This window comes from Stenella coeruleoalba (assembly GCF_951394435.1).
Source record: "Stenella coeruleoalba genome assembly, chromosome: 11".
Classification (NCBI taxonomy): Eukaryota; Metazoa; Chordata; class Mammalia; order Artiodactyla; family Delphinidae; genus Stenella; species Stenella coeruleoalba.
The window spans coordinates 84,187,540-84,212,458 of record NC_137157.1 but is presented as its reverse complement, the minus strand read 5'-3'; the positions used below and the strand labels follow the sequence as shown (position 1 = coordinate 84,212,458).

Below are 24,919 nucleotides of genomic sequence, written 5' to 3'. Positions count from 1 at the left end.
AAAGCATTTTTCTCTTTTATATAGCTGTCGGTACAAGCCCCAGGAAGAGGTTACTGGAAGTGACAATTTAAAATTTTCAAAAACATATCTGATATGTGCCAAGTAAGAATATTAATATAACTTCAGGTTTAAGGTATGTCATCAAAATAATAAGTGATTTGAGCAAGTTATTGGGCATCTAGTCAATGAGAGATGTGAGAACAGAGTCCATAGGAAAGTTCCTACCATACTTATCATGCTTATTTTAGGTTTAGAAAAATCATCAAAGCATTTTTAGTCCAAGGGCTTGAAATTACTAGGACTTCCATGCCTCTTCTCTTTTATAATCAAGACCCCGTGTTTTAAAGAAGTGAGCTGTCATTTTTTCTTGTTCACTTATATGGAACAAATAGCTACATAAAAGAAACCAAGGACCCAAAGAGAATAGTTGCCTTTTTTAAACTCTTAAGGTACTCTACACAATGTTTACAATTACATTTTAAAACAATACTTCTTTTATGAATAAGGAAATTACTCAAAATCCATAAAGAATTATTGCTAGTGACAAGAATTAACATCTTAAGCTAATGGCCACAATGATCAAATTGTAAAATTTGTTATCTGCATGGGTCAAAGAAAATAATAGCTGACTCAAAAGTGACTTAAGGATTCCCTCAAAGTGATACACCTTGGCCAAAGATGAATCAAGATTTGTTCTGTATACAAACGTAACTAAAATATATACTTAGTTTAATTATTTTTAATTAAGATTACTGCAAATATTTTAGAGCAACGTGCGTCAGTTCATACTTTCTTTGTCATTCTTCTTTCTGGATAGATTTGGCTTAAAAAATTATAAAAATCAATGTTAATAATCACAATGTAAGTAAATGAAACATCGAAAACAAACTTCTAAATACATACCAGGATTGTGGATACGATCCAAAAGCTTCACAGAGCGTGCACTAACAACTCCCCCGACATGCACGAGGAATCCAGGAGGAAACGCCGTCAAGGTAAAAAATGGAAATTCCTAGTAGAAAGAACGGGGGAAGAAAACAACTGACCATGTGTGAAGTACAAAAAATGTGCTTATTAAAAAGCTTGCCATAAGGAAATGAATTTACCCCTTACAAAAGGCTACCAATTATGCATTACAGATGCTTTGTAATTAAAAGTTTTCTTGGATGTTAGAGCTCTAAATCCATTTTCCCACATGTTATACAAAGTCTGAACACTCTTTTTATCAATTCTAAATGAGAAAAAAAACGTTCTCAGAGTTCCAAATTAAGATATTTGAACAGGGGGCTTCCGTGGCGGCCCAGTGGGTGGGACTCCTCGCTCTCACTGCTGAGAGCCCAGGTTCAATCCCTCGTCGGGGAACTAAGATCCCACAAGCCACACGGCATGGCCCAAAAAAAAAGGTATTTGAACACACTCTTCCTTCCTCGCAATCTCCTATTCTGATGCAAGGTGGCAATGAGACAGGAGGGCGGGGGGGAATCTGCCTGCCCCGCTACCCCACATCTACTTCTCAGTGGGCGTAGACTATCCCTCAACACACATACCCTATCCCGGGCTACCAGTAAAGACTGAAGGTCTGGGGCAGGAGATGGAAAAGAATGTGGGACTCAGGGAGGAGGAGACAGAGATGAGCAGATCAGGTTAAGAGCTACATAGAAAGGTGAAGAGAAGAGCCAATGTCAAGTTCAGGTGGGCAGAGAATCATTGTGTGAGATTATTTTCTCTATTAATATGGGGGCAGCAGGAAAAAAATGTAAAAACATAAATGCGTATTAAGAAAGGGGAGAGGTATGCAGATGACAGTAAGGCGGGCAATAAAATTCTACAAGTTCTTTTAGGCTTTATTCTCCCCTTCTCTCTCAAGGATATCAAACTTGTCAATTTAGAGACAAAGAGAAGCATGCAAGAGAGAAATGGCAAAGCAGAGAAAGGAAATTCATTGAAACAACACCCAGAAAGAAAGGGGAGTTCCTGTGGTTGCCCAAATACAGAAGCCTCTCGCGTGGTACAAATTGGATGCAAGTATGGGAAACTTAACATCCAACCTGTCTAGCTGCAAGATTAATGTAGCTCACTTAACCAGAAGTCACTTACCAGTAGCCTCAGCTATTCAGAACATAACTGAGAACTGGAAAATAAGCAAAACAGGGCCCTCAACAGTCAAAAGAACTGTTAGTTCCAAGTACTAAACTTCAGGTACTTCATTCATAAGAGATCCCCACAGACCATATTCATATGATGATATATGGTAATTATAAATGTATAATGTTAGGAACATATTCTAAAATCTATTGGTATCTTTTTTTCTGGACCCACAGCAGATTAAATGCAGCAAATAAAAGCTGGGAGATAAAGAATATTACTAGAAGCAGGCACATTAAAAACAGCAAGATTACTGATTGTCTGCTTAAAGCATGGAGAATACGAACTGACCAAAGCATAATTCACACAGCATAGCAACTTGGAGCCATTTACCACAGAGGCAAACAGTCCTGCACACCTCAATAACTCATGAGATACAGTATTAAAAAATATGTGTGTGCATGTGTGTGTGTACATACACACACATACATATTTAGAAATAAATTCATTCGAATTTAAAAGTAATCTTTAACAAGGGCAAGAAAAACCTAGGCTATACAGAAAGGAGTAAAAAAACAGTCAATGGAAGTGGACAGGTTTGGCCCAGCTGATAGGAAGAGGAAAAGGAAGAGAAGGGAGACGACGGGAGGAGAATTTTACTTAAAAGTATTATAAAATGGTTAGTCAAGATAGCTCCTTATTTCCATCTAAATTTTTTAAAATATAAGTTTTAAATGAGGAATGTACAGGTAAGCTTATGTTACTGGAAACTTTAGTATTTTACCTAATAAGTTAGATCTCTAAGGTTTTTCAATTTTAAGAATACGGAAGTTTTTAAATTTCCTCAAACTACTGTGGCCAAGTATAAAAAAACACTTTACACTTAATCTTGATAGTGAACATTTTAAATATTCTGGGTAAGAGACACTGAAAATGAAAATTTTGTAAGCTAAATGGAAAACAGTACTTCCACCAAAAATTGAGAAATAAATTAGGTAAATTCCATGCTGGAAACCATCTGCATATAAGATTTCAGATAAGTATGAAAAAAATGAACCTAAATGATTTCTCTATTCAGGATTCTTTGACTCTTCTCCCCAGATTTCAGAAGATGGGATAAAGGGACAGGAGGGAAAGCATCACTCTAGAGCCGGTCACAGCAGAAAATGTAGGGGAATGGCTGCCCAAAGAGGCGGAGACCCACACTACCAACTTAAACTCTGTCCTAACTGTCCCCAGTTCATCCAGCACACTCCCTCAGTTTAACACACAAAATTTAACCTACAATTAAAATGACATCGTTAATCAACCCAAACTAGCATCTTCAGACAATTCTCTCAGAAGAGCTACTGCCAGTATCTCAGCTGGCTGTTAAATACCTATCCTCCCACTACCATCACCAATGACTACTATGGAGCACTTACAGCGTGCCAGTCCTACGCACAGTAGCTTAAAACTATGCTTCACAATCTTTCCCACACCCTGAGACAGAGGTACTATCATCTCCGTGTTTCAGGTCAAAAACTGAGATGAAGAGGGCTTAGGTTCTCTCTGAACCACAGACTTTATCACCTGGCTTCTTGCCATTTCTGGTTAAAACACTGAGTTAAAGAATTGATCTTAATCTCTAGTCTGTTACTATACCTGATGAATCTATAGTTCTCTTTCACTGAAAAGGACAGCCTCCTTAAGATCAGCCCAAGCACACCCTGCTTTCAATGTCCAGATGGGAATGCCAGGGACTACAGAAGACATTTTCTCTGGAAAGCCCTTATATTAAAAATATCCTGGTGGTTAAGAATCCGCCTGCCAATGCAAGGGACACGGGTTCGAGCCCTGGTCCGGGAAGATCCCACATGCCACAGAGCAACTAAGCCCCTGTGCCACAACTACTGAGCCTGTGCTCTAGAGCCCGCGAGCCACAACTACTAAGCCTGCGTGCCACAACTACTGAAGCCCGCGCGCCTAGAGCCCGTGCTCCACAACAAGAGAAGCCACCACAATAAGAAGCCCACACACCGCAACCAAGAGTAGCCCCTCAGTCTCTTCAATAAGTGATGCTGGGAAAACCGGATACCTACATGCAAAAGAAGGAAATTAGAACATTCTCTAACACCATACACAAAAATAAACTCAAAATGGATTAAAGACCTAAATGTAAGGCTGGATACTATACAACTCTTAGAGGAAAACGTAGGCATAATACGCTATGACATAAATCACAGCAAGATCTTTTTCGATCCACCTCCTTGAGAAATGGAAATAAAAACAAAAATAAACAAATGGGACCTAATGAAACTTAAAAGCTTTTGCAGAGCAAAGGAAACCATAAACAAAACGAAAAGACAGCCCTCAGAATGGGAGAAAATATTTGCAAATGAAGCAACCGACAAGGGATTAACCTCCAAAATATACAAACAGCTCATGCAGCTCAATATTAAAAAAACAAAAACAAAAAACCCAATGAAAAAATGGGTGGAAGATCTAAATAGACATTTCTCCAAAGAAGACATACAGATGGTTAAAAAGCACATGAAAAGATGCTCAACATCACCAGTTATTAGAGAAATGCAAATCAAAACTATAATGAGGTGTCATCTCACACAGGTCAGAATGACCGTCATCAAAAAATCTACAAACAATAAATGCTGGAGAAGGTGTGGGGAAAAGGGAACCCTCTTGCACTGTTGGTGGGAATGCAAACTGATACAGCTACTATGGAGAATAGTATGGAGGTTCCTTAAAAAACTAAATATAGAAGTACCATATGATCCAGCAATCCCACTCCTGGGCATATACCCAGAGAAAACCATAATTCGAAAAGCTACATGCAACCCAGTGGTAAGTGCAGTGGTATTTACAATAGCCAAGACATGGAAGCGACCTAAATGTCCATTGATAGAGGAATGGATAAAGAAGATGTGGTATATATATACAATGAAATATTACTCCACCATAGAAAAGAACAAAATAATGCCATTTGCAGCAACATGGATGGACCTAGAGATTGTTATACCGGGTGAAGTAAGTCAGACAGAGAAAGGCAAATATCATATGATATTGCTTATACATGGAATCTAAAAAAAGGCTACAAATGAACTTATCTACAAAACCGAAATAGAGTTACAGATGTATAAAATAAACTTATGGTTTACCGGGCGGTAAGGGAGGGGGGAGGTTTAAATTGGGAGATTGGGATTGACAGATACACACTACTGTATATAAATTAGATAACTAATAAGGACCTACTGTATAGCACAGGGAACTCTACTCAATACTCTGTAATGGCTTATATGGGAAAAGAATCTAAGAGTGGATATAGGTATATGGATAACTGATTCAATTTGCTGTACAGCAGAAACTAATACAACGTTGTAAATCAATTATACAACAATAAATATTTTTTTAAAAAAAAAAGTAGCCCCTGCTCACTGCAACTAGAGAAAGCCCATGTGCAGCAACGAAGACCCAACACAGCCATAAATAAATAAATAAATACATACATACATACATACATACATACATTTTAAAAAAAATCTTGCCCTGTGGAGCCTAGATAAGACTTGATATGTTGATACTTTGACATAAGCCAAGTACATGCAGCATAAATCATTTAACAGCATGTGCTCAAAGACAGGCTAGTTGAAAATTCTGAGAACAAAATGGATTTTTTTTTTAAGATTTAAATAGGATTTTTCTTAGAAGATATTTAAGCAATTTTTTTTGAAATCAGAGATTCTTTTTATTATCTCAATACACCAGAGTAAACTTTCTAGATATAAAACTCCATGCCAGGTTCCTACTATGATTTATTATATAATTTTATCCCCACTTCTAAAATGATAATTTGTCAAAAGACTTTGCTTTATATCTAAGTTTCCCAAAGTTAAAGAAAGTTTCTTTCTTTAAATGGAAGACTCCATGGTAAAATATATTTGGGAAATACTAGGTTAAACTAAGTCAATTAGGTTTCTTTATTGAAGAAGAATATACATCCCGGAATCTAAAAAGTAACTTCATTTTTCTTACAAGTGAAAAAAAATCATATTGAAAAAATAAATCTATTTGCTTTACAGCAAACAGTTCATAGGCAGAACCTAAATCTAAATAAAAGTTTTATCTCTATTTCTCATCTTCCAGTAATCTGATACCTGTTACCAAGATCTTGTCAACTTATTTTTTAATGCTTTTGTGAGAGAAAAAAAATAATAACACTTTTATTTTTGAGAACTGCTACTTGAATAACTCATAAAATAAAAAAATGATGGACAAATAAAGCTTCTCTTTTCCATAAGAAAAAAAAGCCATATAGTTTATTAAAGGTAGCAAGGGGTAGAAATGAGTATTTTAAAATGAATATATAAAATGGTAAGTAGATCATGTGTTCAATTTGATCGAGTGTTCAACTTGGCAGAGTTAAGGCATATCTGTACACATACAGGGAGAATTCTTCATACTTCTGTACATATTTTTCCCATACTAATGGCAACCACAGGTAAATGGGAAAGCCAAACAAGATAATGCTTTTTCTATTATTACGTACGCAGGGTAGAGAGGGAGGCTCACAAATTCAAGTAACTGCCACTGCAAGGTTCGGTAATGTAAATATATTGCTTTGTATATGTAATGTAAATGTAAATATATTGAGGCTTTATAAAGTTGTAAATGAAAACTGTAGCTCTCCATACCTTTGCTGTTAATGCCACGAGGATTATCTAGTAATGTATGCCCAATATGTTAATGTGTCCAAAATTTTAAGAATTTTTGAAAGCATATTTGAAAACATAAATATTATCCAAACTAAATCCAAAACAATTTTCATTGATTAGTATTTTTTTTTGTTTTAAAGCTAGGTGCTCTTCAAACTTCTTAGTACAGAGAGTAAAGTCATGGGCTTAACATACAAGCAAAATCTCATTATAGCAAACGTCAAGGCAACTCAAGTTTTTCTGTTCCTGTGAATTCTAGAATGGTAATTAGATTACAGGAAATATTCCTAGTGTACAGGACTCGAGAGAGTGTAAAACTGGGAGTAGGGAGTAAGAGCTAAGAGCTCTCTGGCCTAAAAACTGTAAGTGACACACACCTTTATTTGACCTTCTTCCCCATGTTGTTAGTCTATGTTTGGTTTCAATGCACAGTCTGAATGTTTAGGTGGGCTACTTGATGGCCTGGTTGGTATGCCTGCCAGATGTGAGAGTAGCTGAAAGGCAACTGCTGCCTGACAGAGCATAAGGCAAAGAACTAGGTATTGCTAAAGTCCCATCGCTCTGTTTGTTCAGCTCTGTTCTCTGGAGCCTCGTCTAAAAGGCAAACAGTGCGTACACAGATACTTTCAGCACTAGGAAAGAAAGTCTAAAAAAATTACTTATTGTACTGTTTATAATAATAGGATCTGAAAAACACTCTTCTCAAAAGTCAACCTCTAGAAAAGAAATACCTTTGGTTTATAAAATACACCCTTTTACAGCCATTCACTATGTTTCTTTTATTTTAATTTAATGCTAGTATAAAATGGAACATGTAAAAGAAAATTCTGTAAACGCTTATAACTTCCAAATCAGACATAATGAAAGCTATGGAACTGTGCCTTAAAATAACTGACATGACATATAAAATCATGCACTGTATTAGTTAAGTAGAAAAAAAAAAATGAGCCTCATAGTGCTATTAAATTAAAAAAAGAAAACTTTGCATTATGAAAAGAAAAAAAGCTGGCAACATTTGTTAACAGCTTAAATAAAATTTAAATGATCAAGATTCAAACTACAAAAGCTACCGATACATGAAATAGGTTCTCACACAGGTTCAGAAACATACCCGCCTCCTACAGAACCTATGAGGTGATCCTCCCTTAGCAATGACGTTTATACAAAAAAATAAAAAGAGAAAATCATCCCAAAACTTTAACTATTCATTGTTCCATACAACATATTTAATAAAACAAATTTATAGTAATTAAAAGTGATGCATTCACATACTGAACAACCACATTATCTATGTTAATCTGTAGAAATATGGAATCTGCATTTCTTAACCCCAAGGACATTGGCCAGTGATAAAAATCATCTCAGAAAATAAATATATTAATATACTAAAGAATTATTTTTAATATAACATCAATAAAATTTTTTCTAGAAAATTATCTATTTTCTTTTACATACTATAACTTTAATGTAAAATCAGAAATGATTTCATCATTCAATGGATATTTCCAAATAGATTATTTCTAATATAATATTGGAAGACAAAACAAAAATATTTATAGAATTATTCCAAATTAAAAGTAATTATTCATAAATGAATTACTCTGATACCTTAAATATATTTTGGATTGAAATTACAGTATTATAGATACATGACCAAAACTAGTTTATAAAAATAAGTTTATAAAATAAACTTATTATAAAATTATAAAAATAAGTTATAAGTACATGGAAGCATGATAATAAAATCATATTAACAGTGTAAGAATAAAGAATGTTGAGTGACTCTTACCCTCTGTTCCAATGCTGACTGAGTCTGTTGTCTTAATAGAGCTTTAAAGGGCCCCCCTTCTTTTCCAGCACTACCACTTCCCATTCCTACAGAACATCAGTACATAAATAACAACCAAAAAACAACTAGAGAAACAGACAGTTTAATTGCATTCATCTTCATAAATATCATGAGTCAAAATCTGTTAAAAAGAAAGTATAAAGTATAAAGAAAGTTTAAAGTATTTGTGATGGCAACTAAGCACATATTTTACTTTTTTTATTCACAAAGTTTTCTTTAGAAGCAAGATGCCAAAGTCCTACTGATCACAGCAAGCTTTGGACTTAATTTGTTCTAAAAATCATTTATAAAATTATATTAAGGTGATAAATTTTTATATAATATTCAATTTTAAAAGTTGAATCTTCTAATAAAAAATAATCAATATAATACCAATTATTTATACCATGCTAACAATTTAAGAGTACTAAAAGAAATAAGAGAAAATTAAATGTTTGTTTAAAAGTAAATATATATAGAGAAAAAGCACTAATTGGGCTTATCTAAAATATTCTAAAATTCTCTAAAGAGCATGAATAATTTCAGGCAATTCTGAATTATAGTCACATCTATTTTCTGATAATTTCCCATTCCTAAACATAACATTCATGACAAAACAGTATTAATAGTCATATCATAGTTTTCAACACTCGTTTGCAAAAATTAACGTAAAGAGTTTTTTTAAAAAACCAGAGGCATATAATAGACACCTCACAAATGTACACAGTCATGGATGAAAATTACATTTCCCAAGCTCTTAGATGTATTTTTTTAAAGGCTTAATTTTAAATTTCTTTCCCTATCTTAGTTTATTCTTTTGATAATACTAATAGACCAATTATGGTCAAAGAATTATAGAAAGCAGGGGACAGGTGAGAAGCCAGTGCTCTACAAACTAGAGTTTATAGTTTAGTCCCACCTTTTAAAACTGAAGATACATGCAGGCAGATTTACTATGTACGATGACTTAAAAAAGGAACTAATTTACTTTTACATTTTTAGCTGTTCTTGGATAAGGAAACAAAAGTTAGCATGTGTATAGTCCCATTCTGTTCTTTAAAAATAAAAAAGAAATGTATTTTTCTTGTAGTAACCTAAATGTAATTTTTAGAGACTATACAATACTAAACACAGAAATGAAACTAAGATTTTTATATGAAGCATATTGAAAACCATAAAATAAAACGTAATTTTGTAGAGATAAATGAAATATCAGAAAATAGAGCAGAATAACTTGAAAATTAATGCAATGGACAGAAAAAAAATGGATAATGAAAGAATATCACCAAAATGAGACTTAAACTGATTCAAACAGAATAATTTACTAATGTAACTATATGGTTTAGCAACATGATGGTATAGGTCCAACATGAATGGAGTTGGTGTGAAGGGAAAGAAAGTAAAGCATCTAAAACAGAAACTCTGGTAATGAGAATCTAAAAATTATTGGAAATATGCAGATCTACGTGTCCTTAGACATATAATTTTTAATACATAAAATTCTTTTAGCAGAATATTCATAATTATCCATCAAGTAATCCTCAATCATGTCCTCATAATAATTCTAACCATTAAACTGTCTGCCAATAAGAAAAATAAGAGTACATGCTGTGTAAAATACCCAATACTTCTATATGGTATGAAATAATTAATTTTTTTCAAAGATGATTTAAAATAAAGGGATTAAAAAGCTGACATAATATGATCCTACCAGAAGCAGCCAGGAACAGCTCTTCACTGAAAGAAACACTTTTCCTCAGAACTGGGCTGACAAGGCTAGAAGGATGAGGGGGAAGGCTAGGTTCCGAGAGGAGAAGACAGGACTTTTTAAGATGAAGGGAACCACAAGAGAGAGGGGGGGAGCTGGGACACAGGTAAATCCTAGCCCCCTGTGGGTAAGGTGCTGTGGAGGAAAGTAGCAGAGAAAAGTTGCAGATTCAGAAGATGACCAGAAAATGCAGGATAAGGAAAGCAATGATGAAGCAAAACATAACAGTAGAAATGAACTGTAAAATGCATACACAAATCAAGTAAGCATATGAAGTCATCAGCAAGATCATCTATTCAACATAATATAAATAAAAGGCAGAGTCTAAAATTCAACAAAACCTTTACAAACTCTGCACTCATTAAAAATTTTTAAATCACTAACATAGGATTTTATGCCATTCTAATTACTTTTAGCTGACTTTCCTGCCATTTTTTGCTTAAGGCTGTGTAAAGCTAAAATGTACCACATTTTTTAAAGCCAGAAATTTGTTGTCTCAAATATAAAAACTTATTCAAAGTGGTAAAAGTATAGTTCTTCAAATGTTATTAACTAAAACATACCACTTATGAGTATTTTAATTGAATACCCATTCAAAAAAAATCAACACTTGCTACCACATTAGGCAGATAGTCGCCATTAAGTTTAAATAAATAATATATTAACTTCTTTCTGTCCATCTTTGAGATGTACATTAATGATTTTCTTTTTCCTCTAAAATTTTAAATACGCAAATCCTATCACAGGACTGTTTATATTTACAAAGATTTGAGTACCTAAGAGCCAAAGAAATACCCTCTGGATCACAAAAAACATACATGGCAAAAAGCCTGACCAAAAAAAGTAAAAACTGGCTTGAGTCAGGTGTCACATCAATATCCTAACACTAGAATTCTAAAATGCCACTCCTACTCGTTGAATACTTGAAAAAAAATGAAAATAAAACCTTGTAAAATGTCAAAAATTAGACTCTATAAAAATATTTAAATCAATATGAAATTTTTTAAAAACCCATCTGAAGACCCATCTGAAGGTGGGTGATAGCTTTAACTACAAACAGAAAAACAACTTTCTCAGTCTAAGTTTTATTAACTTTATTCTATTTTTTTGGCTCTCCAATTTACCTATAATAAATCAATCATAAACAACTACTCTATCATGAAATACATGCTGAACTACAGCTCTAGGAACTTTAGAACATTCATAATTTTGCCACTTTAAATCTCCATGAGAAATAGCAATGCTCCTCAGGAGTATTCGAAGATATTTTTGGGACCCATGATAAGGCCAAACAACTAAAAATTGTTAATATCCTATAAATATGCGATTGAGGTATTGAATAGTTATAGTAAAACAAAATGATTAATTTAGCGACAGCTTATAAATGTAGAAATACATGAGAATAATAGCTCTTTTGTAAGTTAATTTTTAAAAACTAAAAATTTGGAGCTAGAAAATAAAATGCAAAAAAGTTTTCATTGATAGTACAATTGATTGCCTACTAGAAAGCTAAGGGAAGAGAAGTCTCTTTCAGTTAATTTATTACTTCACAATCTTCTTTAGACTTGGCTTTTCTGGTGAATGAAAAAAAAGAAACAGAAAGACCAAGGAAATACTTTCAAAAATGTGTCTGTAGTATGGCAAAAAAAAGGAAGGTAAGAAATACTGAAAAGTGACCTGGAATACACAAATAAACAACCAGTGGACAAAGCCTCAAAAATATGTTTAAGAAAACTTACTCTTCAAATGCTATCCTAGGTCTTTATTGTTTTCATTGTTATGAATTTCAAGGCCAGAACCTCAGCCTTTATTTAAAAACAAAACAAAACAAAAAACCCACTTCACTACAATTTCAATGGTTCAGTTTTTATGACACAAATATGGTGAAGATGCCATATTCCAAAGCATCCATTACTATCAAATATCACATTATTTTAAGTTGTTATTTATAATTATACATGTAAAAATAAAGCAGTTATTTTCAAAGAATTAGGTGTTAATAATTATCTTCTTTACATTTTGTGACTACATTTATAAAAATAGATATTATGTCTATAGGATTTTTAAAAATGCCCTTTCTTTACTTTGGAAGTAGTGCTGGTTCTTTTCATTGTTTTCGTAAAATCTGGGGTCATTTTCTAAATCTCTTGTCTAACACAAAAATAAAGTTATTAAAGATGATAAATTAAAAATAATGCAAATAAACTAGGCAAAATGTTTTCATCAATCTGGCAAGGAAACTCCCAGACAAAAATGCTATTTGCAAAAATTGCAAACTATTAACTTTTAAATGTTTTATTTATTTTTTATTTTTCTTAAGAAGAATAATTCAATGACTTAAATAAGCTAATTCTATTTTAAGGAGTAAGAAATTAATTTGATTTTTTTAATCAGTTTTTATCATAAAACATATTCACAAAAACTCAGAGATTAACAAAATACAAATAGGAGAGGGAAAAATTATAAATTTCATACCCTGGCAAATATGCAAGAATAAGTAAAGCAAAAATGCTATTTTCTAACCTAGAGAGTAAGACTAGCAAAACCAAATATTTTAAATAATAAGCTAGTAAATAGATACATGTACTCCAAAATAACCAAATCAGTTGTAAGATTTTTTCTTAATAAAATCTTAGAATTAAATTCCAAAATAGAAACAATGAATTCAAAAATGCTTATACTGCATGAGGAATTGGATTGCAAGCTACTAGTGTTACTTTCTATCCAAATGCTTTATGATGTTATTCCTCTTAATTTGAGCATGAAATGGAAAATGACTACATGCAAAAATAAATTCTGGCCTTCTTATCTACGCTATGATTAAATCAACAAAATGTCGCTCTCTGAACAAGATAACTTCTGAACTACACAAAATTTTCACATTTTAATTGTAGTAACTGAAAATGATCAGTATTCACATTATCTTTTAACTTAAATGCCAAAAACAGGAAGAAAGGCTTGGATGGAAAGCTAATAAGGAACATAAACATATTTGGAAAAAAAAGAGAAAAAGTGAGTGGAAGTGCCTTACCAGTTTTGGGTGTCAAACTCAAATCTGTATCAGAAGAAGAGGACTGTCGACTGTAGGACTTGGAAGGTGAAAAGGAATAAGTTTGGTTTTTCAGAGGGGTTGAGGGTCCTGATGAGTGAGTATTGGGATTGGGATCTTCATTGAAGGGAATCCTGCCAGAAGAAGGTGGAGAAATATTAAGTAATCATGTGCCAAAGGACTTGACGGAGGCAGCATGATCTAAACACCAGGGAAGTATTGGGGCAGGGCCAGCAGTCATTTCTTAAGTGTGGAGCTGGGTATGAGGCCAAAGACATCCAATTGCTGTTTAACCATTCATCATTCTCCAGATAAGTAATTATCTGCCTTGAAACAGTTAATAAGCCAAGTAAAAAAGCAAAACAGCATGAAATGGCAGACTAAGGGGGTAAAAAAACATTAAAAGAAGAAATAAACAAAAAGAATAAATACATGAATAAAAATATTTTCAAACAAACAATGCTTTTTTAAGTTACGAAAGAAAAAATGATGACTGCAAATGGTGTGTGTAAATATTCACAATATTTTTTATATTTGCACACACAGATATCTTGAAAAGAAAAACATGTTTCCTTATCCTATAGCATCAAGAGTGCCACAGCTAAAAACACAGCAGAGTGGAAAATGAATATAGGCTACACAGAAACATTGCATTTTATGCAGAAGAGTCGCTTACCTGTTTTCCAACAGCTCTCTTCCACAGAATGAAACAGACCCTACTGTTACAAGTTTTGTATATAAAGAAAATAAGCAAATCAGAAGCTTTGGCAGCTATGTCACTTAGAGTCCAATCATCAATTTTATTTCTAACCAAATGCAGAAATAATGGCAAAAATACATACTGGAGGATTCTCCTAAAAACTCACAGTATACATATACAAGATAGGGTTCTTAGAGGATCTATGGAAGAGACTTTGGAAGCTGGAAGAACACTTTCACTTCCATGTAGTTAGAGCCTCTGCGGCGGCTAAATACAGGACTTCTTCAGTGCCACTGGACTACGAGTGAGAAAAGGAGGAAGCAAAGACTTGTGGTACCTGCCTACGCTACCTGCCTGCCTGCCCTCTGCAGCCACTCTGCCCGTGGCCTGCTTCCCCAGCTCTGGAGTCTGAGCAGTCTCGTACCAGTATAGATGAGAGTGGGAACAGACACAGAGAAGTTCTGAGTAAGTCGTGAGCCAGTAGCAGTATGAATTGGGCTGTTGTGAGTCGAGCGGCATCCATGGCTTGGAGGATGAACCAGCGGAGACCTGAGGGAATTTGTGGTCAAAGTGGAAGAAAAGAAAACAATACATACAAGAGATAGCAAAGTTATGTTAAAATAATTTCAAAGGAGCTTGTAGTTAGGGGACAGGAATTATTTTTTAATCCCTAGCATGCACAAAACAAGTTGAGATAAAAAAGAAGAGCTAAATATTAATTTGTTAAGAAATAGTTACAAAGAATCAGATTAATAAATTAGGAATGTGAATAAGAAAAATAGCAAGCAGAACTGCCAGTGGAATTAAATAAGAAAAAGATTAAAATTTGGATTTTCAGTTACTTTAAAATGTTTGCTATTATTTTGATCACCACAGAGCTTACTAAACAATATTTCAGGAAGAAAACACACATAAAAATGAAAAGCCAAATATGATGTTCTTACACTACTTTGAAACTGAGATATGAATAACTGCTGATATATTTTTCTACAAAGGAAGTTTAACTAACAGAACTGTTTCTGTCTAGCATATCAAGACAGAGTTATATAAGAATATGAAAATGACAGCATAAAGAGAAATGAGTGAATTGAATTAATATAAATAGATCCAATTATTCCATATTTCAGCACCCCAAGTATATAGCTTAAAACCAGGTTACACTGGGAACAAAACAAAGCAAAGGGACACCGCTTTAAAAAAAAAAACATTAATTAAGCAATATAATGACTTTTGTGTAGCTTTCAAACAGAATAGCTTATTAAACTTAAACAGAATTTAGTTAAACTACATTCTAAATTGAAATTGTGTAAGATATCAACTAACATCCTGCAATAGATTACATCTACGCACATGTAAAGGATACTTAGACCAGATACACTTAGACCAGAAACATACATCTATGGCACTTAAATTTTCACAAAGAAATTTAGCCGAAAGAGCATAGTTATAGTGGATGGGGAAAAAAAGGTATATTATATAATTAAGAATCCTAGACTTCATATTAGCAACTATTTCATTGTGCAATGCCTTCCCTTATGCACAATGAGGGGAAATGAATTAAGTCACTACACTCTGAAAAACTACCATACTCCCATTTTTTAGAATTCAAATTAAAAGTAATCGAGAGCCCAACTTTTCCTGGCCTTTTTTCCTTTTCCGCTGTCCTGTGAACATTCCCAATAATCACAATTTATCAAGATCCAAACATGAGTTTTCGTTAACTGGCAATAATGGTCTTTTAAAGACCATCTACTTTCTGAAAATATCACTGCTTTTACTATAGGACAAATGTGTCTGCTTTTGTTGCTAATTTAATTTTTTAAAGTGTTTAACTGGTAAAAATCAAATATCTCACTGGTGACTAATTTCTACACAAGCAACTGGGTGAGGTTTTATTTTTGTTTTTTCTTTCTCTGTTGAAGTAAGTGGCTAGTGGAGTTAAAAAGTCTAAGAATCGGTGCCGTACAGAGGAGAAACTATGACTAATGTCTCCTAGAAAGTACTTTTTTTTTAAATTAGAGAATCAATAAACCATATTTAAATGCACTTTCTACCATCAAGATAGTTCAGCTAGGAAACACCAAAGAGCTTTATACTCCATAATACACTAAATATCTAAAAGGAAAACACAAACTGATGGAGCAGAACACACCATTAATAAAAGTAAAATAAAATGAACATCATTAAGTGTTCAAATTATGACATCAAATTAAAATCCAAGTACAATGGAGAGAGCATCACCATAATGTATTCTTTGAGTCCTAATTCTTATCAATCTCCTTGCATGAAAGGTTGCCTTACAAGAATACCCTAGTGGTATTTCTAACATTAAATCTATTCAGGCAGGAACATAATCCAAACTACCTTATCAAATCCCTGTCTAGAATCAACAATGTTAAAATTAAAAACCAAAATAATTATAATCAGGTGACTCATAAAACAATTTTAAACTAGTGCCCAAACTGATTCATTAACAAAAATACAAAGAAGCTGGTTGAAATAAAGCAGCCTGAGGTTTTGTTTTTGTTTTTTTAAATAACATGACTTATGCAGTAATATGCCATTAGGAAATCTTAATGAAGCCACTTAAATTCTTCATGGAGTGAATAGCTGACAATTTAAGGCAAATGGCTACAACAAAATTAGAAAAAGAAAACTTAGACAAGCTCAGATTTACATTAATGTTCGCCTTCCTGAATGAAGGCGAAATGTATTCCCCTACCATCCATATGTCACTTTAAGGCACCAACAGGTACTGCAGCTTTCTTTCCACTAAGTAATTCAGTGAAAAGAGGAAAACTTCAGACATCACAATTGCAAAGGCCAGGCCCCTTCAGGCAGTACAGATAAAGCTGGAGGGTGGCAGAAGGAAGAGGGACCCAGCTCTTTACTTAAATTTGCTACGGAAAGAGAAAAAAACCCTAAATCCCTCAAAAAGTTATACCTGCAATCTGACTTTACCTGTAGCAGAAGGCAGTTCATATCTTTTTTAAGACAGATTTTAAATGGAAGATAAAGCAAATTCACTCAATAAATCATTTAAAACATTTCACTTATCAATATATTTCCAAATAAAATTAGAAAATATATGTAATACTGTGCTCCCTCTTGTGACTAAAATTTAACCCAAATAACTAAAGGCCAGCAGAAAGGAACAATTAAACAAAAAGAAAAAGTTGATAAAGAATCTCACTTTTACATAGACTGTTTGAAAAAAAAATTGTGATTGCTTTCTAGGCAACCTCTCTTGACTACTGCTGAACTGGGAAACATTTTGGGTTTTCTGACTACAGAAGAACTCTGACCTCCTGATGATAAAAGACAGAGGTCGGCACACTATATACAGTACAGGCCAAAATCCATCCTGCCATCTGATTCGAAAATAATTAAGTTTTATTGGAACAAAGACACACTCATTTATTTGCATACTATTGACGGCTGCTTTCATGCAACATCTGCAGAGTTGAGTCCTTGCTATTTCCATTCCGGTAATTTACCAAAGAAGTTTGTTGACCCTTGATCTAGAAGAATCTCTAGAGCAATGGTTCTCAATGGAAGTACCATTGGCATTTAGTATGGAACAAGTCTTTGTTGTACAGAGTTGTCCCTAGCTGTGTGGGACAGTCAGCATTTCTGGTCCCCAATAGAATCATCCTGCTCACCCCAAGCATTACGACAGAAAATTTTCATTTCAAGCATTCTTTGTTGATAGCACCACCAACACCATGTTGAGAATCTCTGCCTTAGGCACAAACGATGACACATTAGCCAAATGGAGCCAAAAGAAATGTTCTGTTGGATCACAAATACTTTTTTAAAAAAATGTAAGAGTTTAAATTCCTTTAGATCAAGATTGGCAAACTCCTTTTTTTTTTTTTTTGGGTAAACAAACATAAAAACTATATGGCCAGTGCTTGAAATATTAACTATCTGGCCTTTTACAGAAAAAGTCTGCCAACATCTGCTTTATGCAGTCCCCAGTATTCTCCATTATACCCAATTATTTTATTTATATAAACTACTTGGCCTCTGTAGACACTGGAGTTTGAGACCCCTGCACAGGTCAATCTTTCCTGCTTTCTATACTATGTTGCTAATGATAGGCATAATTGGATTATCAGATATAGGGTATTAAGCATTCCCCAGACAACAAGTAAAATTCTTCAGAATGCATAAGCTTTAGATATACAGTGTCTAAAGATGTGGAACAAGTTTAATTTTATATTACTTAATTTGAATTTCATGACAGTATAAATAAAATATTAGGAATATCTAAATAGTTTTAAGCTTCAAATTTTGATAGTCATCTCTGATAAGAAAACTGCTGCAGGAAAAAATGTATGTTGAACAACTCTACTAAAATGTTTCAAATCAGGGCTTCCCTGGTGGCACAGTGGTTGAGAGTCTGCCTGCCGATGCAGGGGACACAGGTTCGTGCCCTGGTCTGGGAAGATCCCACATGCCGCAGAGCGGCTGGGCCCATAAGCCATGGCCGCTGAGCCTGCGCGTCCGGAGCCTGTGCTCCACAGCGGGAGAGGCCACAACAGTGAGAGGCCCGCGTACCACCAAAAAAAAAAAAAAAAAAAAAATTTTTCAAATCAAATGAAAATATGTAGACAAAAGATAAAGAGCTCCATAAGAACAATTCATCGATTCATACTTACTCCTTCATTTCTTTGGACGGGGAATTACATGCAGGAAGGAATGCTGCTGGGCTACTTAATTTATCCAGTGTACACGCTGTTCCTATGGCTCGTACCACTAACCCAGATTCGCCTTCCAGATCAAAGCACTGTAAGTACCCAACAACTGCATTTCCTCTCATTTCAAGTACTTTCAAGCCAATCTTCCTCTGCAGTTCACCTACGAAAAAAGGAAGAAAACACAGTCGGCCTCTTATCTGCATGTTGCATAATACAAAGCTGGACATGGTGGTAATAGGAAAGAGTCCAGAAAATCATAGATTATTTAATATATTAAGTGTAACATTATGTTAAATATAACATTTGTATGTATTTATAAATATTAAATATAATTAACATGTTAATATAAGTATAAATATATTTCTATTTTCTACTTAAATACATAAATTTATTATAAACATTTGTACTTATTAAATATAACGTATTTATTATGTGATATATCTGTATGAGTGTGTGTGTGTGTATGTATGTATGCGTGAGTGTATATATACACTCACACATATGTACATAATAAATACAAACTTTAGATGGAAATAAGTTCTTCAAAGGAAAATAAAGAAAAGTAATGGGGTAAGAGTGGCGGGGGAGTAGGGGTAAAAGGAGGTACAAGTTGTCAGAAAAGGACTATGAAAAGGCAACATTTAAACGAAACGCCTTAGAGAGATTACCTAAGCTCTGACAACAAATAAACACTCCAAGGAGGAAAACTAGAACTCAGTTTCCTACTCCTTGTTCAGGGCATTTTCTACCATGCCACTTCATAAGCCCAATTTCCTTTTACTACCTAGTTAAGAAGTAACTATAAGCTTCTGATTCAGATTTTGTCTTGTTATAAGATGGCAATGCACATGTGTTCAGGAGGACGGGGCCAGGGATAGGGAATCAGTCAGTTAACAATTCATAGTCTTCATTGTAAAGTTTTAGTAGCATGTCAAAAGGAAGTGAAGAATTTTGGAGGATTAAGTCAATCAGCCATGAAGTTTTTTTTTTTTTTTTTTAAATACCTGACATTAAAGAAATGAGTCTCTGTCTGGCCTCGTTTGATGCCCTTGGTGTGCGAATTCGATCAATCCATTGATATTCTGGGTCTTCGTTGACCACAAGTTCTTCTACAAATCCATGAATTATTACAGCTCTATAGCACTTTGGAATAGATGTCGCTGTTAAAAAAAATTATCTATTATGCTTCTCTTTATCACAAGGCTAAATTTAACTTTTTAAAAATGTACAACTAAGTTCTTACCTTTTGGATACATAGTACAAGAACATCTTTTACTGTGATAACCTCAATGCAATCATAATAATACTTTCAATCAAACAGTCTTCTAAGTTCCATTTTATTCTTAGAAATAATCATTTTCCTTCATGAGGCCTCTTGCCTTTCTCAAGTGAGCACAGTAAGATATAAACTGTATTTTTATAATTTAGAAAATAGCTACAGACCATCTTAAATAGCGTTCAATACGAAGTGTAAAAAAGTCAAAATTAAAGTGAGCTAGCTGATATTATATAAAAAATCAGAAAGCAGATAATGAATACCAAAACACTCTAATCATTGGAAGCCCTTTGAAAAAGTTCTGCACACCACATACTGCAGCCTTAAAAATCAAGCCATTACCTTTCTGACATAATCTGAGAAGTCATACAGGCCTGTAGTTTCTAATAATCCATGGTTATAAGGCCAATTGGTTCAGTAGTCACTACACTACTTAATAGACTCATTCAATACATAGAACAACAAACGTCACAGGATTTATTAAAAAGGGGAGAATGTGAGAACATCTATACCAAACTATATGCATGCCTTGAAACTAACTCCACTACATAGGAGTTTTCAACCCTATTAGTCCAGGCTGGCTATGAATTGCCCAGATCTGTTTAATTGTGACCCATATTTCATGGCATCCGCAGGGCTCCATACCTGTAGATGCTTATGTCACTATGGATAGTACCACAGTGCCGCCTCTAGTGCTCCACTCCTATCTTTCAGCATCCTATACCAGCATAAAATGCCACTGGCTTTTTCTTTTTTTGACAGGTATTCAAAGCTTAATTATAGTCAGATCTTTTACACATTTGACAAAAGTAATTTGTTCTAACTTTTGAAAGAACTGTAATGGGCAATAAAATATTAACCTTTATAAAGTAAGACAAATACGTGAAAATTATTTTAACCTTTGTTGACCTACTGGTACAAGAGTAAAATCTACGTTAGATGATTAGCTTGCAATCTTCTCTATAAATTAGTGTCCAGTAATTATACTTTTTAAATAATTCTGCTTTTTAAAGCCATTTGAGACTTCTGCAAGATATACACGTCCATCCACCACAAATGGCTCCACGTCTGTATGGCCTGGTTTTGAAGAGCCCATTTGAATTAAGTCTGAATATGCCACACGTGTAGCCTCATCAAATTTGTTTCCCAAATGTAGACATTAATGGGATTTGTTTTCATTGGCTGAGAAAGTGTGACAAGTCCTCTCCCCCTATGTTGTCGCTAACCTCTGACAACCCGCTGACATCAAAGTAGCATAGGCTACTGTTCAGATACAGCGTATCATCTGTTTCATATCACAATGTTTTATATTATGCAGACACATACCTAGTTTAACAATGCAGTGATTTTCTTTCAACATGTGGCCTGAATGAATTGTGGACTCTTTCTGTATAGGTCCGTTTGGGTTTATTCCCTTAATTGTTGGCTTTTGAGTTAGGACTGTAGCAAATGCACAGCTCACCTACAAATGCACACTTCGCATTCCCATATCTGATTTCTCTAAGGATGAATTAAATTGCTGCATTGCAGGAAAAAACATTCCACCTTTATTTTCAATCTTGTTTCCAGTCATTCTTAAGTATTTCAGAGCTGTAATCTTATGTAGTGCTTTAACAATTAATTCTCCACCTCAGACTCAATATCACTAAACATAAGGTTTATGTAAATATTGTCTCATTAATATATGGATTCTTCTTTAAAAATTCTGAAAAAGATCCAAAAATCTTCACCTGTTACCCTTTCTACTGGAGTTAAGTGACTGTAACCAGCAATGATTAATGTGATTCCTTCTAATCACACTCTTGTGGGCAGAGGCTGGCACAGAGACTAGAGAAGGGAGGATGTGGGGAACAGCCAGAGGCAGCCTCCCTGTGGGCCACAGTGTCACTGTCATGATGACCGCATGCACACACATGCCCCACTGGATTTTTCTAAAAAAACTTTCTATGAACTTGTGAAAAATTAGATATCATTTACTTTAAAATCAGATAAACAGTTCCCAGAGCTACAGTAATTACTTCTGAAAAATTCACAATTTTCTCTCTGGCATTAAGACCAAGGTATAATACGTTTTCCATTAGACTTCTGAAACATTAATTTGATTTCTCATATTTAACAATTATTAAATTTCCTGTCAAATGAGTAATAAAATATATTTACTTACTGCAAAAGAATTTGATTCCACATGACGACTGCCTAAATCGATTTAAATCATTGAAGAGGTCTACTTTGACAACTACATTGATTTCCCCACGGATACCTATAATTTCAAAAGGAAAAACAAGTTTCTACCTTAAGAAAATAAAGTATAATTAAATAATCAGGCAAATAATGATTTAAAAATAATGTATCAATCATAACAGCAATGCTAACTTTGTTTCCTAATTATTTTCATTCTATAGATGCTCTAATTTATTTAAGTAAATCCTGTTCTCCAATTTATTTTACCATTTTAAACATCAATGAATAATATAGAATATGAATGTTACAATACACATAAATCTCATCAAACATCTTATCTTCTTATAATAAACTACTATCAATGTAATTGCCAGGTCAAAAATGTAAAATAGACAGAAAAATGCAAGACTGTAGGCAGAAGCATCTGCCAGTTCCTTATGCCCATAATGGTCCCTCTGCCATTTTAAAGAGATGACATATTTTTAGGCTAGTGGTTCTCAGACTTTTTGATTGCAGGACCCTTCTACAATCTCAAAAATTACTGAAGATCTCAAAGAATCTTTGTCTATGCAGGTCAAAACCTTCAGTATTTACCATATTATAAATTTAAATTGAGAATTTAGACAAATATTTACTTATTACTTCATTTAAAGTAGCAGTAAATCGATTTATGTCAAAATAAACACTTTTATAAAAATAACTATTCTGAAAAACAAAAGAAATTTTAGTGATAAGAGTGGCATTACATTACATTTTTGCCAATCTCTATAGTGTGTAGCTTAATGAAATAGTTAGATTCTAATTTCTGCTCTACATTCAATGTGTGGTAACATCATACATCATAAAACCTCTGAAAACTCCATTGTACAACTTGTAAGAAAGTGAGACTAAAAATGGCAAATGTCATATAAGTATTATCCTGAAAACAGTTCTCATCTCACTTCACAGAGCCTGTGAAAGTATCTCATGGACCCACAGATGTCCCAAGACCATACTTTGAGAACTTTGCTTTAGGCAACAAAAAGCCTTTGAAGAATTTTTTTCCTTTCAAGAATTTTTAAGTAGAAAAGTTTCAAGATTATTCATTTTAAAATGTGTTTTAGAAACAGAGTAGCAATATTAGATGATTTTCACATGATACATTTGCTTACTATATTGTACAAATTTAGCAGGCATTATTTCAAATTATGGTCAGAAAAGTTACAATTCTACCAACAATACAGACTACCACATGTCTATTAAAAGAGAAGACATCTTTTGAAGATATGTATTTTAAAAATACCAGGCACAACACAAAAGTCTTTAAGGATAAATTAAAAGACTGTGACTTATTTTCTTAAAATGTATTGCTTACCATGAATGGTATCATAAATTGGAAACCATCCTGAGATGACTGTTGCAGCCTCACTGTAGAGTAAAGGATCAATGTCAATGTACACTTTACCAATGGCATCATTTGCACTATATGTATCATGGTCAAGAACTGTGATCTGGAGAGGTTCATCTTGTAAATCTTCATCATCCACCTAAAAAAGTATATCTTAAAAATTAAATCTTATAATTTAAAAATCTTCATTACCATAAATGTATACATATACCAAATGTAAAAGATTACTTATTTCCAGGAAAAGAAATCTTATACATTTATCTCTAAGCAAAGGTAGAGAGATTAGTCATTAGGGAAATGCAAATCAAAACCAATTAGATAACACCTCACATCTACATTCTTTGTATTAAACTGGTCATCAAGTCTGGTGAAGTCAACCTCCGAAACCTAAATACCTTCTTCAGGTGGTTTAAATATGAGACAGTTCAAACTAAAAGAATGCAGATGGTCCTTAGCCATAGGAAAGCAAACTCACCTCATTCATAATAAAAATACACATTAAAATTATACTGTGAATACCACTTCAGACCTACTAGGATGGCTTACATTTTAAAAATAAAATAAAATAAAATAACAAGTATTGACAAGGATATGGAAAAACCAAAACTCTCACACATGCTGGTAGGAATGTAAGATGATGCAACCACTGTGGAAAAGTTTGGCAGTTCCTTAAAAAGCTTAACACAGAAATTACCGCGTGACTCAGCCATTCCACTTCTAGGTATAGACCCAAAAGAACTGAAGACAGGAAGTCAAACAGATACTGGTACACCAAAGTTCACTGCAGCATTATTCACCATAGCCAAAAGGCAGAAACAAACCCAAGTGTGCATCAACAGATAGAGGATAAACAAAATATGGCATATTCATACAATGGACTATTATTCAGCCATAAAAAGGAATGAAATTCTGATACATGCTACACAACACGGATGAACCTTGAAAACATTATGCTAAGTGAAAGACGCCATACACAAGAGGACAAATACTTATGATTCTACTTATATGAAATGCTTATATAGGCAAATTCAGAGTCAGAAAGTAGATTAGAGGTTACGAGGGGCTGGAGAGAGGAGGGCATGGGGAGTCATTGCTGAATGAGTATTTTCTCTTTGGAGTGATGAAAAAATTTTGGAAATAGTGGTGATGGTTGCACAACATTGTATGTATGTGAATGCAATTAATGCTACTGTACTGTACACTTAAAAATGGCTAAAATGGCAATATTTATGA

At 33.8% G+C, this 24,919-nt stretch overlaps 1 protein-coding gene across 9 annotated transcripts in view; it reads right to left on the bottom strand.

The window, feature by feature from the left end:
• C2CD5 (C2 calcium dependent domain containing 5) overlaps positions 1-24,919 on the bottom strand; it is an 82,685-nt gene that overhangs the window by 47,325 nt on the left and 10,441 nt on the right. For 6 of the 9 annotated variants that reach the window (XR_013830500.1, XM_079936957.1, XM_079936956.1 and 3 more), the window contains exons 4-10: positions 23,654-23,825; positions 22,283-22,378; positions 19,847-20,002; positions 18,804-19,002; positions 13,422-13,573; positions 8,584-8,669; positions 904-1,012 (exon numbers count right to left, since the gene is read on the bottom strand). Coding sequence is in view for 8 of the 9 variants with exons in the window: in XM_079936957.1 (XP_079793083.1) it covers positions 904-1,012; positions 8,584-8,669; positions 13,422-13,573; positions 18,804-19,002; positions 19,847-20,002; positions 22,283-22,378; positions 23,654-23,825 (970 nt within the window). In the remaining variant the exon portion in view is untranslated. Of the gene's footprint in view, positions 1-903; positions 1,013-8,583; positions 8,670-10,333; positions 10,526-13,421; positions 13,574-14,563; positions 14,842-18,803; positions 19,003-19,846; positions 20,003-22,282; positions 22,379-23,653; positions 23,826-24,919 lie in introns of those variants that run through there. The other 3 variants (XM_079936962.1, XM_079936959.1, XM_079936963.1) reach the window with 3 other exon arrangements.